The sequence below is a fragment of the Staurois parvus genome, unplaced genomic scaffold, assembly GCF_062004578.1.
Source record: "Staurois parvus isolate SC_StPar_1 unplaced genomic scaffold, SC_StPar_1.0 ptg000151l, whole genome shotgun sequence".
In the NCBI taxonomy this organism is placed as follows: Eukaryota; Metazoa; Chordata; class Amphibia; order Anura; family Ranidae; genus Staurois; species Staurois parvus.
The window spans coordinates 6043109-6057125 of NW_028317947.1; the positions used below are offsets into that span (position 1 = coordinate 6043109).

Sequence of the window (14017 nt, forward strand, 5' to 3'; positions counted from 1 at the left end):
AGCTTCTCATAAGAGGATGTGTGAGCGGGAAATTGTACACAGAGCAGCCGGCAGCCCTGTGATGCTTCCGACTGAGCATGTGAGCCAGGATCCATCCATGTGAGTCCTTCCTTTCCTTCCCTTTCCTTTCCTTTCCTTTCCTTCCTTCCACCCCTCCCTCCCTTCCCTTTTTTCCTCCCTCCTTCCCTTCCTTTCCTTTTCTCCTTCCTTACTTTCCTTCTATCCTTCCTTCCTTCACTTTTTTCCTCCCTTTTTTCCTCCCTCCCATCCTTCCTCCCTATTTTCCTCCCTCCCTTCCTTCCTCCATTTTTTCCTCCCTTCCTTCCTTCCTTCCTTCCTCCCTTTTTTCCTCCCTCCCTTCCTTCCTCCTTTTTTTCCTCCCTTCCTTCCTCCTTTTTTTCCTCCCTCCCTTCCTCCCTCCTTTTTCCGCCCTCCCTTCCTTCCTCCCTTCATCCCCTCCCCTTCCTTCCTTTATTCTGCATAAATAATTTAACAGTGCCATTTCATGAGATCATTTACGAGGGCACGTTTAGGTGTTCAATTAATGGCTGTGCAGGATAGGGGTTGGGTGGGGCAACTGGTGGTAAGTAACTCTTAAGTCCTGGCTAGTAGCTCAGGACTTGAAATTTTGAGCCCTGCCATACATAGTGCCCTGCCAAACTCATATAAATGTTTCACAAAATGACAGAATCATAAAGATTAGAAAATGCAAATAAAAATTCCAATCCAAACAAAAGAGAACTGTGCAACCAGAAAAACAATCCTCCGCCAACTTCCAAACAAAATCTCCTCCTGTGATATCAGCTCCACCATCGTGCTCAACAAAAGCGCTTTCCAGAAAGGTAGACCTCAAAGCCAAAGAGGTCAATCAGCTTTTAGAAGATAAACAATAACAATGAGTGTTGAAGGACATCTGCTGGCCAGATCTCTACTGTATCATCTCCCAAAATGTATATTGCCACATAGCATGTAATGGCTTATTTACAAGGGCAGAAAAAAACTCTGCATTTAGAAGCGTACAGCAGATAGTTTTGTAAGCATCCAAACGTAGCACTATAGTAATCAATGAGCCCATACACACAGCTGCTTCAACATCTGAAAATGTGTGCTGCGTTTAGTTGCAACCAAAAAAAAGTAGAAGATAGCTGTATATTTTACTCGTATAGATTTGCAGATTTTACTTAGGGACTCACATAAACGTGAGTACTTTAGCAGCATATTTTATATAGGATCTTTCATTCATGTAGAAAATATGTATCTAAAAAGTTTTTTCTGCCTGTGAGAATGAGCCCTAAAAAGAAAAGCACTCCACTATCATAAATAATACTTTAATTAAAAAACAATAATAAAACTTACTAAACCGCTAGAGAATATAAGCACAAAAAGTCATCTCCACACTGTTTGGTCCTTCCGCATTGCGCAGGACAGCACACTATGCTCATAAATGACGTCATCAGGGGCCATATCATAGATGTTGTCGTATTACTGCTTAATTTATATGCTCAGTCAGATAGAAGGCGATTGAATTACTCCTCCTCAAAAATGTACTCCTTTTATGCCTCTCATATTTATCAGCTTTATATATATACAGGGGCGGACTGACCATTTGGAAACTCGGGCACTGCCCAAAGGCCCAGGGTCAGTAGGGGGCCCCATGAGATGCCCCTGGTACCTTTTTCATAGGCTTTTTTTGAGTTTGTCAAAGACACAGGGGCCCCATGATCCCCTATTGCCCGGGGGCCCCATGAATCCGCCCCTGTGTATATATATATATATGTGTGTGTGTGTGTGTGTGTGTGTGTGTACCTCGGTTTACAAATTTAATGCATTCTGCAGGACTTTTTGTATTGCGAAAAATTCGTAAACCAAAGCGCAGTTTCCCATAAGAATGCATTGAAAACCAATTAATTTGTTCTGGAGGTCAGAAAAAAGTTAAAAAAAAAGTCTTTTATCTGTTCAAAACTGTTTATAAAGTGCACCATATAGGCATAAATACTGTACAGGGACATGATTAAAAATTAATTCGTAAATGGATTGAAAACCAATTAATCCGTTCTTATTTCGAAAAAAAAATTCTTAAACAGAGGCATTATTTTCAATGGATTTTCATTCGTAAACCGAAAATTACTTTCACCGAGGCGTTCGTAAACTGAGGTACGCCTGTGTGTGTGTGTGTGTGTGTGTGTGTGTGTGTGTGTGTGTATATATATATATATATATATATATATATATATATATATATATTGTATTGTGATAAGGAAGTGCAGGATCACAGCCATCTGCTTGTAAAAGTGACAGTCCTTATCAGGGGCGGACTGACAACTCATGGGGCCCCCGGGCAATAGGGGATTATAGGGCCCCTGTGTCCTTGCCCAAACTAAAAAAAGCCTATGAAAAAGGTACCAGGGGCATCTCATGGGGCCCCCTACTGACCCGAATGCCCGAGTTTCCAAATGGTCAGTCCGCCCCTGGTCCTTATTGAATTTTCAAACAGTCCAGAAAACAAAACAGCTTTCTTCAGCAAATGAAGACAAAGTTGTACAAATTTAAAACAAGAGAATGGCTCTCCATCACTCTACCAGTCCTACATTGAGGTTCGGGGTTTCCCGTCTGCTTCAGTGGGCCAACAGAGCCTCGTTCACAATTCAATTTATCTAAAAATATCACCTTTAATTTACCTTATCAAGTTGGTCTAGCGAGAGATAGAACTTTATTCTTGGAATCTTGAGGAGACCTCTGACCTATGGTAGGTAGTACTATGTACTGGATTGAAAATACACTTGCATGAAATGAGATGGTCTACGGGAAACTGTTACCCATGGTCTCTTTGTGGCTTTGAACAGCCAGATTAAGGTGGAGTTGAATCACAAATGGCTTTTGGCTGATTTTGATAAACAATACTTTTATTCGATTTCCAATGTTGTTCAACAGATTGCTCTAAAACAGTGGTTCTCAACCTGTGGGTCGCGACCCCTTTGGGGGTCGAACGACCCTTTCACAGGGGTCCCCTAAGACCATCAGAAAACACATATTTCCGATGTGTAAACAGCAGCTACTGTGTAGAAAGCAGCTGCTGTGTTGAAAGCAGCTACTCTGTTAAAAGCAGCTACTGTGTTGACAGCAGCAGTATTGGAGGTAAAACGACACTCATGAATTATAATTACTGGGTAAATAATTTTATGGTTGGGGGTCACCACAACATGAGGAACTGTATTAAAGGGCCACGGCATTAGGAAGGTTGAGAACCACTGCTCTAAAACAATAAATAAATGCAACCATGGATGTGAGATTGCTGTAGAGTGTTGTGTTCCTTGCACTTAAACCCAGCATTGGTAGACTTAGAGAAAACTGTCTCCTTTCTTGCAGAACGCTGCCTTGAAGATCACGAGTCAGTGGTGGAGGTTCAGGCCATGTGGCCCGCAGGAGGAGACAGCAAGTTCATTTTTCGAAAGAATTTCACCAAGTATGAATTATTCCGGGGATCTCCAGTGAGTACAAAGAGCCTACACAGAGACAGATAGATGGTTGGGACCAGTCATATTTAGATAATTATATGTCACTCCTTGTCTGTTGTTGTTCAGGTATGCGCTGGTCATACTACTCTGCATTACTAACGCAGAACAAATAACTTGTGTTTTTACAACATGTGATAACTATTGTTCCAGATAGGTCATATCTTCTTAACCATTTCCAGTCCGGACACTTTCACTCCCTTCCAGTCCAGGCCAATTTTCAGCGCTTTCACACTTAGAATGACAATTGCGCGGTCATGCAACACTGTATCCATATGAAATGTTTTGCATTTTTTTGAGACAGATAAAACTTTATTTGGGTGGTATTTATTCACCACTGGGATTTACATTTTTTTGATAAATAAATGAAAAAGACCAAAAATTTTGAAAAACAGTGTTTTTGTTATCCAATTTTGCAAATAAATAATCTTTCTTTACAAATCTTGGCAAAAATGTATTCAGATATCTTTTTGGTAAAAAAAATAACCTAAATTAGTTTATATAATTAAATATATTTTTTTTATATTATTATTTGTTTATTTATTGTTACATAAAAGTAATCAAAAAAATTATTTTAAGTGAGGCTCCATGATCACTAGCGTTTTTTAAGCTCCTAGAAGCTGTTTTTAGCTTTTTCTGCTCATAAAAGCTAAAGACTACTGCAACTCCCTTCTCACTGGCCTACCCAAACAAACGCTATCCCCACTCCAGTCTATCCTGAATTCAGCGGCTAAACTCATTCACCTCACCAACCACTCCACATCTGCCACCCCCCTCTGCCAATCCCTTCACTGGCTCCCGATTGCCCAGCGCATCAAATTCAAATTACCAACTCTGACCTACAAAGCCATTCAGAACGCCGCCCCAAACTACCTAACCCAAATACCACCCTACCAGTGCCCTTCGCTCCTCACAGGACCTCCTACTCTCTAGCTCCCTGGTCTCCTCATCCCACGCCTGACTGCAGGACTTCTCCAGGACTTCCCCCATCCTCTGGAACTCCCTACCCCAATCCGTCAGACTGTCACCTACCCTCCTCACCTTCAGGCGCACCCTGAAAACCCATCTCTTCAGGGAAGCCTACCCCACCCTCACCTAACAACCGATCTCCTCCACTTCTTCCACCACTCCACCCCCACAGCCACTTCCTCCTGTACCACCTTCCCCTCCCTCCTAGATTGTAAGCTCGAAAGAGCAGGGCCCTCGAACCCCTCGTGTAGTGTACTGTTACTGTCTTGTCTCATGTTCTGTCCCCCTTGCTATTGTACAGCGCTGAGCAAACCCTTTGGCGCTATATAAATACTGTATAATAATAATAATAATACTGTCACCCTAGCAGTAGTGTCACCATAGTGACACTGTACTATTTGTGGGGGGTGATGAAGATTTTTTTTTTAATTTCTTTTTTACACTGATTGCTTTTACACCCATAAAGGCTGTAAAAGCAATCATTTTTATTTCTCTCTGGCTGCATTCCTGCAGCCATTGAGAAATACTGTGAGAGCTGTGATTGGTCACAGCTTGTCACATGGTACAAGGCTGTTGTGAATAGCCTTGTACCATGTGACCTCTGTGATCATTCAGAGATTTCACAAGTAGTAAGCAATGATGTCAGGAAGTGACATCTTGTTTACTACTGTTCATGTGATCACTGATTGGCCAATCAGGGATCACATGAATTGGGACCTCACACAGAGGTCCCGTACAGCGATCAGTGTTCTACTGTGCAGACACAGTGCTCACAGATCGTGGTGCTGCGTGCTCCCGGGGAGCATGCACAGGCAATGGATGCAGGGGGGGCATTTAGAAATGTACCCCCCGCATCGGCAGCGCTCCCATCTGCCCGTTTATTGGCAATGGGCCAGATGGGAAGAGGTTAAAGCAGAATTATACTGCATCTGTACACCAAAAACACTCTTTAATTCATTTTTAATATTGAAAGCAAACTCACCTATCCATACAAGCTTTATTTTGCTGAGAAATCAGTTCTAGCCATGGCCACCTTGAGTAAGGGCAGATGATTAATGTAGAATTTGCTTCCTGACATCCATCTACCCTTAGCTCAGGCATGCAGGCAGGTGGGTGTGCTTAGTTGAGAAAACTCCTCCTCTCTTCCTGAAGACTCCTGGGATATATGACATCATTAGCCTAGGCCTGGAAACCAGGAAGCAACTGAAGAAAAGTAAAAAAAAACAAACCAGTAAATATGATATACCTTCCTATCTATCTACTACTGCTAGCAGCATAAGGGTCAAAATAGTTGATTGAGAGAATGAGGTTCCGTTTTACATATTTGATCTGTATATTATATAGTATAAGCCATATAAATATCACAAAGCATTCCCTTTGTATCTGAACCCCAAGAACAAAAATGTAATTCAGCTTACCAGTCCTTAGATGTGTTGGCTGCATTCGTTTTCTTTTTTTCAGATTATTTCCCTTTTTTAATTTATTAACCGCTTCCGCACCTCCCTAGAGCATAAAAATTTGATTTTTGCAGTTACGGGTGGGGGGCGCATGCATGCACCCCTCCCGTGCCACCACCCGGTGATCGCTGAGTATTACAGCCAGGGGAGAGACCTGTGTATAAACAACATAGATCTCTCCCCTGTCAGCTCCTGCACACTGCTTTGTATGGCTCTGCATAGCAGAGCCATACAAAGCAGTGTACTTACAGTGCAAAGCACTTACACAGCACACAGTGAAACACACACAGCAAACAGTTAACCCTTTGATCGCCCCAGGTGATTACCCCTTCCTGCCCAGTGCCATTAGTACAGTGTCAGTGCTTTTCATTAGCACTGATCACTGTATTGGTGTCACTGGGGATATCAGTGACACCAAGTCAGCCCCCCCCCCCCAGTGTCAGAATGCCCGCTGCGGTCTCGTTATAAGTCGCTGACTGCCGTCATTACTAGTAAAAAAAAAAATTCAAGTATATATTGATATAGCGGACTCTTTTTGGGGAGATGCTCTCTTGTCACAACCATTGTCACAGGGTTCTATGGTTTGAATTTTACATGCTAATGATTTCCTCTGATTTGTAAGGGAGTTGATGGTGCGGGTGTTTGTTTGTGACTGTTGTATGGGTTTGGCTGTGTGTTTGTATGTTTCTGACTGCTTACCTGTTATGTTATTATTCTGTTCTGTGATTCTCTCTTGTTATATGTATGGGGTTTCTGTCCTGCAATAAGTTGTTTGTTTTTTGATCCCCTTTTCTGTATCCTTACTTTTTGATTTTAGTTTTGAGTTCCCGTTATTATTTTTCTTTTTCTTGTTCTGCTATTGTTTGTGTTTTATAAATGCAAAATTTGTAAACCAAGGTACACCTGTACATATAAATGTATGAGCCTACTAGCAAATGCTTTTTTAATTGCTGTCAATTCCTTTAAAATCAATGTCCTGGTGTCACAGGAACAGGAAGTGAAGGAAAATGTCCCCATTTAGTGTCATAGACAAAAATAAACTTAGCAGAGATTCCAAAATCTAAATGTAACACCTAGAAAATAACTTTCTTTTTTCCCTGAACATATATACATTAACAGTTTGGTATTTTTATTTCCCAGTATGCATTATTCCCAGAAGACATGATTGCAGGAAACCTAGAAGCTCACAAAGGACTGTCTCACTCAGAGCTCATACAGGTGCGTAAAGGACTAGATCTTGGCCTCCGGAGTTGGGAAAAGTTCCTAGGCAGAAGATTTGGCCTCTTTGGTTCTTGCTGACAGCCTGACAGTGTCTGGGACATTCTGTACACTGACTGTACAGGTCAGAGAAGGGTGAACCCAACCGCTAGTCAGGTTTCAATTACAGAGACTGGACATCTGAAACAAGTCTGGGCTGCATCTTCGCAAATCCAAGATTGTTTATTAGCATGTGTTTCAGGGCTGAAATCTGAGCATTATCCTCCTTTTTGCAGAATTTCCTCAACTCAGGCAGTTGGCCAGAGATCCAAGGCTATTTACATATGAAGGAGAGCGGGCGCAAAGTCTGGAAACGGTTCTTCTTTTTCCTGCGCCGGTCGGGGCTTTATTACTCCACCAAGGGGACCTCAAAGGTAGGTACATTATGCAAGAGGGATATATAAAAATCTAAGAGAATCACTACTTTTTGCGACGAGAGACGTTGGTGCTTTTGGTTCCAAGAGACTCTGTCAGGAATGGACTCAGCACTGGTGGTGGGACTCACCTGCCGTGTGGGCTGCAGTACCAGGGCTGACCAGCGGGTGCTGTCAGCAGCCAGAAGCTCACTCCTGCAGTCAGCCAACACCTGGGGCTGATTGCAGGAGGTGTTTTTAAGGAATGACCAGGCCTGTGATCAGTGCCTTGATGTATGTTTCCCATGAGCCCCTGTACCTTGTAGCCTGTGTTCCTGTTCCTCTGCCTATCTGATTTGTTGCCGACTCTGCATTGTTCCTGACCCTGCTGACCATCTCCTGTTTAACCCCTGGCTTGCCTGACCATCCTTCTGCCTGATCCTCTGTACCGTGCTGTCCGTGAGTTACTGAACCCGGCTTGTGACCCTGACTATTCTCTGCCTGCTCCTTCGGTACCTCGCTGCCCGCACGTTGCTGACCTGGCCTGCCTGACTACGCCTTACGCTACCCAGACGATCCATCCATCCTGCACGGATCCAGCCATCCCTGCTCACACCTTCTGCCTCTTCACATCAGGCTTCCTACCTGCATATACCTCTGGCGGATCCCTCTACCACGAGCAGGTGTACTCAGGGGCCGCGACCTGGTTCCTGTCTGCTCCAAGTCCATCCCCACCATCAGGGGCCCTGGTGAATAAGCAGAATGGGACTTAGACTCCGCGTCCTGGGGAATCCTGTCCTGAGGACTGCTAGGGGTATCACCAGACGGTCGTTAACAGAGCCATATGGCCGGCCTGACCCTTCCACCTCTCCAGCCCTGACTGCGCCTGTGTTCCTGCACATACTAAGATTAGTGGAAGGTTGGTTTATTTACTGAGCGTTGTATATTTGGGTAGCTAATAATAAATTGTATTATTATATCATTCCTGAAGCCTGTTACGTCCCTGTGTCAGTCCACACATTTCTGGTCATACCCGGATCCTTGACAGACTCAATGCCCATAGGGCAAATATGTATTAAAGGGAAGATTAACCACTTCAAGTCCGGACACTTTTACCACCTTCCTGTCCAGGCCAATTTTCAGCTTTCAGCTCTATCACACTTTGAATGACATTTGCGCGGTCTTGCAACACGGTCTTGCAAGCAATACCCAGATGAAATTTTTTGAGACAGATAAAACTTTATTTTGGTGGTATTCATTCACCACTGGGATTTTTTTTTTATATATATAAATGAAAAAGTCCAAAAATGTTTTTAAAAAAAGTGTTTTTCTTATAAAATTTTGCAAATAAGTAATCTTTCTTCATAAATCTTGGCCAAAATGTATTCAGCTATCTTTTTAGTAAATAAAAAAAAAATTTTTTTACATCTCTATTTTGTTTTTTTGTATTATTATTTTTGTTTTTTTTTAACATACTGTCACCCTAGAAGTACAGTGTCACCATAGTGACATTGTACTACTTGTGGGGGGTGATGAAGATTTTTTTTTTTTTACACTGATTGGTTTTTACACCTATAAAGGCTGTAAAAGCAATCATTTCTCCTTCTCTCTGGCTGCATTCTTGCAGCCATTGAGAAATACTGTGTGAGCTGTGACCAGAGGCGGACTGACCATTGGGGAACTCAGGCACTGCCCGGGGTCAGTAGGGGGCCCCATGAGATGTCCCTGGTACCTTTCATAGGCTTTTTTGGGTGTGGTTTGAGTGTGGGCAAGGACACAGGGGCTCCATGATCCCCTATTGCCCAGGGGCCCCATGAATTGTCAGTCCGCCCCTGGCTGTGACCAATCACAGCTCACACAGTATTTCTCAATGGCTGCGAGAGAAATGTCACATGGTACAAGGCTGTTGTGAATAGCCTTGTACCATGTGATCTCTGTGATCATTCACAGATTTCACTAGTAGTAAGCAATGATGTCAGAAGTGACATCTTGCTTACTGCTATTCATGTGATCACTGATTGGCCAATCAGTGATCACATGATCAGGACCTCACAGCGGGCACTGGATCGCAGTGTCGTGCGCTCCCAGGAAGCGCGCACAGGCTTAAAATGCGGGCGCCGTTTATAAATGGCAACCCGCTCCTGCACTGCTCCCATCCGGCCGGTTATATACTTGGGCCAGACGGGAAGTGGTTAAATAGATCCTGTTATCAAATTAGTTTGATTTAAATGCTTGCTTGCCATTCTTTTGTTTTTTATAATTTTACTTTTTATTCACTTGCGATGTACCTTTGACCTTCTCCCCTGCAGCCACTGTCACTTTTGATATCGGCACAACTATGCGGGGCCCTGCCTGCACAGTTGCATCATCCATTCAGAGAGATCTATGAATGAACTACAAGTCCCGTCTGTCACCACGGAAGAAGGACTTGTAGTTCTCAATGGAACACAAGTGCAAAGATCACTTGACACTTTGACACTTGACACTTTCTTCAGTTCTGTAGCTGAACGCCCACTCCTTTGTACAGGTAGAGGGCTGGAGGAAGAGTCTGCAGGAGCCTAGCCCTGCACCCATGATCCACTTGTAGCACCCTCCTCTACTTAGGTTGTTAGTCTAAATTTAGTTTTTGGCCTCACTGTAGTCAGCGGAGCAGAGATCTCTTGTTTCTGCCTGGTCTGGGCTTTCTAAGCTGGGTGTTCAATTTCTCCTACTTGCTTATGGGGCAAGCTTCCAGAATACAAGGCAAGGAGGGTCAAACATTAAGTGATGAATATTTATCATGCCTCAGCCAATCCCTGGAAGAGGGGTGTCCAGAAGGTGGCTGAGGAGGTGATAAATGTTTGGGAGGCCTGGTCAGTTTTCTTCCTCTGCTAGTAGGGTTTATATTTTCCTAGGGCTGCTGCCCTGCGAGACATGTAGACTGTGCTGAACAATCTGGGCTTCGACAGGTGCTCGGCTGAGGGCCTGAAGAAGATTACTAAATGGATTTTGCTGGAGGGCACTGTTCTAAAGTTCTTGTCTGGAGAAGGATCTTTTATCTCCTTCTTCTCCTCCTACTGAGGAACTACCTATGAAAGCTGTGTGGTAGTCTTTTAGTTTTGATAGAAGTTGGAAAGATTGGAACCATTGTCCGGTTTTTATTGCTGTTGGTGAACTTACCATCACTCAGCAGGAACACAATCACCATTGGTTCCCATAACCATTCCCACCAATACAGAAAGTAATGGGAAATTCAACATTAAAGTTGTCATGGGAACAGGAATAGAGGGGAAATCTTTCAGTGGATACATCAGTTCTGATGGCATTTTTCATTCATCCCTTCAGACAGGATGTGATCCCTGTCTGTATCCAAAACTGAAAGAAAAAAGTTTTGACTTTACATTCACTTTAATTTTTTAACAGATACCATAAACATCTATTTGACTGAACCATTTAGTTGACACTATATTAGGCCAAGTATCAACCAGGCATCTCAAGATGTTCCCTGACACAACTGTGGTCACTCCAATAAGAATGAAGGGGAAATTATCCAAGGGGTACACTTGTTCTGATGACAACTTTATTAACCAGTTCCGCGCTGCCCTATAGCAGAAATACTGGTACAAGGCAGCTTGGGTACACAAAACCACGTGTATATATACCCCTTTATAATGTATTTAAAAGCATTTATATGCTTTTAAATACATTTGTGTTTCACCACGGTAATGCACGAAGAGAGTGCGCCCTGTTTTTACTGCTTTTCTTCCCCAGTACTGACTGGCATATTCAATGCTTTGGATATCTTTTCATATCCTTTTCCATTTTATAAAGTTTTATAAATTACCTTGTTACGCAGACACTAATTGCAATTTAAAAAGCCATAGATGTGGGAAATGAACCTTTAATTGCCATTTAAACCTGCATGTGTCATTTGTGTGTCTGTACCAGCAATGGGCAAACTACGGCCCGCGGGCCGTATACGGCCCGGCGGACCTTTTAATCCGGCCCGCGGAGCTAGGCTCCCGCTAGGCTCCTCTCACAGTCCGCCCTGAAGACCGGTGTAGCATGAAAATCTGTCTCCTATGAGGATCTGTTCCCCTCGACGTATCTGCGCATGTGCCGGAGATCGCCGATCGGCTGCTAATGCCTGAAACTGGCACATGCGCAGATACGTCAAGGGGGACAGATCCTCATAGGAGACAGATTTTCATGCTACACCGGAACGGCGCGGGAACACGGCGAGAGGAACGCGTGGAGCAAAGGTAAGTGAATTGACACAGGGGGGACTTGGGGACTTAATATGGGGGATGAATTAATATGGGGAATGAATTACTATAGGGGGGATGAATTACTATATGGGGGATGAATTACTATATGGGGGATGAATTACTATGGGGGATGAATTACTATAGGGGGGATGAATTACTATATGGGGGATGAATTACTATATGGGGGATAAATTACTATGGGGGATGAATTACTATATGGGGGATGAATTACTATATGGGGGATGAATTACTATAGGGGGGATGAATTACTATAGGGGGGATGAATTACTATGGGGGATGAATTACTATATGGGGGATTAATTACTATATGGGGGATTAATTACTATATGGGGGATGAATTACTATGGGGGATGAATTACTATATGGGGGATGAATTACTATATGGGGGATGAATTACTATATGGGGGATGAATTACTATGGGGGATGAATTACTATATGGGGGATGAATTACTATGGGGGATGAATTACTATATGGGGGATGAATTACTATGGGGGATGAATTACTATGGGGGATGAATTACTATATGGGGGATGAATTACTATATGGGGGATGAATTACTATGGGGGATGAATTACTATATGGGGGATGAATTACTATGGGGGATGAATTACTATATGGGGGATGAATTACTATATGGGGGATGAATTACTATAGGGGGGATGAATTACTATATGGGGGATGAATTACTATGGGGGATGAATTACTATATGGGGGATGAATTAATATGGGGGATGAATTACTATGGGGGATGAATTACTATGGGGGATGAATTACTATATGGGGGATGAATTACTATGGGGGATGAATTACTATATGGGGGATGAATTACTATATGGGGGATGAATTACTATGGGGGATGAATTACTATATGGGGGATGAATTACTATATGGGGGATGAATTACTATATGGGGGATTAATTACTATGCTTACTATGGGGGAATATTACTATACTTACTATGGATGACACATACACATCATTCATCTACTCTTGGTCCGGCCCCCGGGTCCAATATATAAACCCATTGCGGCCCTCAAGTCAAAAAGTTTGCCCACCCCTGGTCTGTACCAAGGCCAAACTTTCCAGGGGATGGTAATTTTTATCAGGGCTATTTGGGTGATTTTGGCATGATCAGTCATATTTTCAATATCGATGCCAAAATGTCACAATTTCTGGCCGGGTATGCAAACTTTTGAGCACAACTGTATGATATGACATACAATGATAAAATGGGGTTAGATGCCTAAAGCAAAAGATGTTTGTTTGGATTCATATCCCTTTATGAGGATTAGGCAGTTTCTGGCACACCACTCTCTATGGTGAATTATTTACAACAGTAAAATGGCGACACTACTGTGTCAGAGGTGATGGCTGTAATGTTAGATGGGTGTGATAAGGCCATATATGCCTCTTTCTTCCTGAACCTGGTGGCATTGTGATATTCATGGATAGCGTAATCTACTACGGAAAAACACAAACAAATATGAGGCTTTTATTACACATAGAATCATTGTCACATAATTGACCATCGTCATAAAATTGACCTAGATTCCATATACATGTCACCTAAGCCATTTATTGTAAAGTCCATGCCACCCAATGGTCTTGGATGGAAGAGGGGCACCTAGGCCTAAATTTAGTCAAACTTTTTTTTTTATTTTAAATTTAGCCTAAGGGACAGTTCTTACAATCAATTTAATGTGACCCTTGTGCTGATGGCTGCTGCTTTAGTTGAAATCTGAAGTCCCTTGAATAGAGCTGAGGGACATGTGAAAGGCAATGATCAAGAGTGCTAACTATGCCCACCCTTTCTACCCCCCCTCCTCCATTCACAGAAGCCATATTATAGCTTCTCTGAATTAAAAATGATCTATAAATGGAGGACTGGCAGATGAATGAAATGTCTGCTTCCTCCATTTGTAGATCATGTTTCCTTACCGCTTTGGGGTTAGGGGTGAACTTTCAAAGGACATTGGATTTCAACTAAAGTGGCAGCCATTAGCACAAGAGATACATTTCATTGACAATAAGTACAATCCCTTGTGCCATTTTATTTTTTAAATTTGACTAAATTCAGGATCCAGCAATGCAGGGCTGTATTTGAAATCTACCCATTGGCTCGATGGGTAGATCGCTAACGGCAGCTTTCTGACCCCCGCTATAGATACATACTATATCTATAAAAATCAAGATTTTTTTT

General features: G+C 42.7%; 1 protein-coding gene across 2 annotated transcripts in view; it reads left to right on the forward strand.

Moving 5' to 3' along the window:
• The window catches only part of GRB7 (growth factor receptor bound protein 7), a 218482-nt gene that overhangs the window by 166272 nt on the left and 38193 nt on the right, over window positions 1–14017 (forward strand). For both annotated transcript variants that reach the window (XM_089674375.1, XM_089674376.1), the window contains 3 exons: window positions 3367–3488; window positions 7079–7156; window positions 7432–7569. In XM_089674375.1, coding sequence (XP_089530501.1) covers window positions 3367–3488; window positions 7079–7156; window positions 7432–7569 — 338 coding nt within the window. The remainder of the gene's footprint in view (window positions 1–3366; window positions 3489–7078; window positions 7157–7431; window positions 7570–14017) is intronic.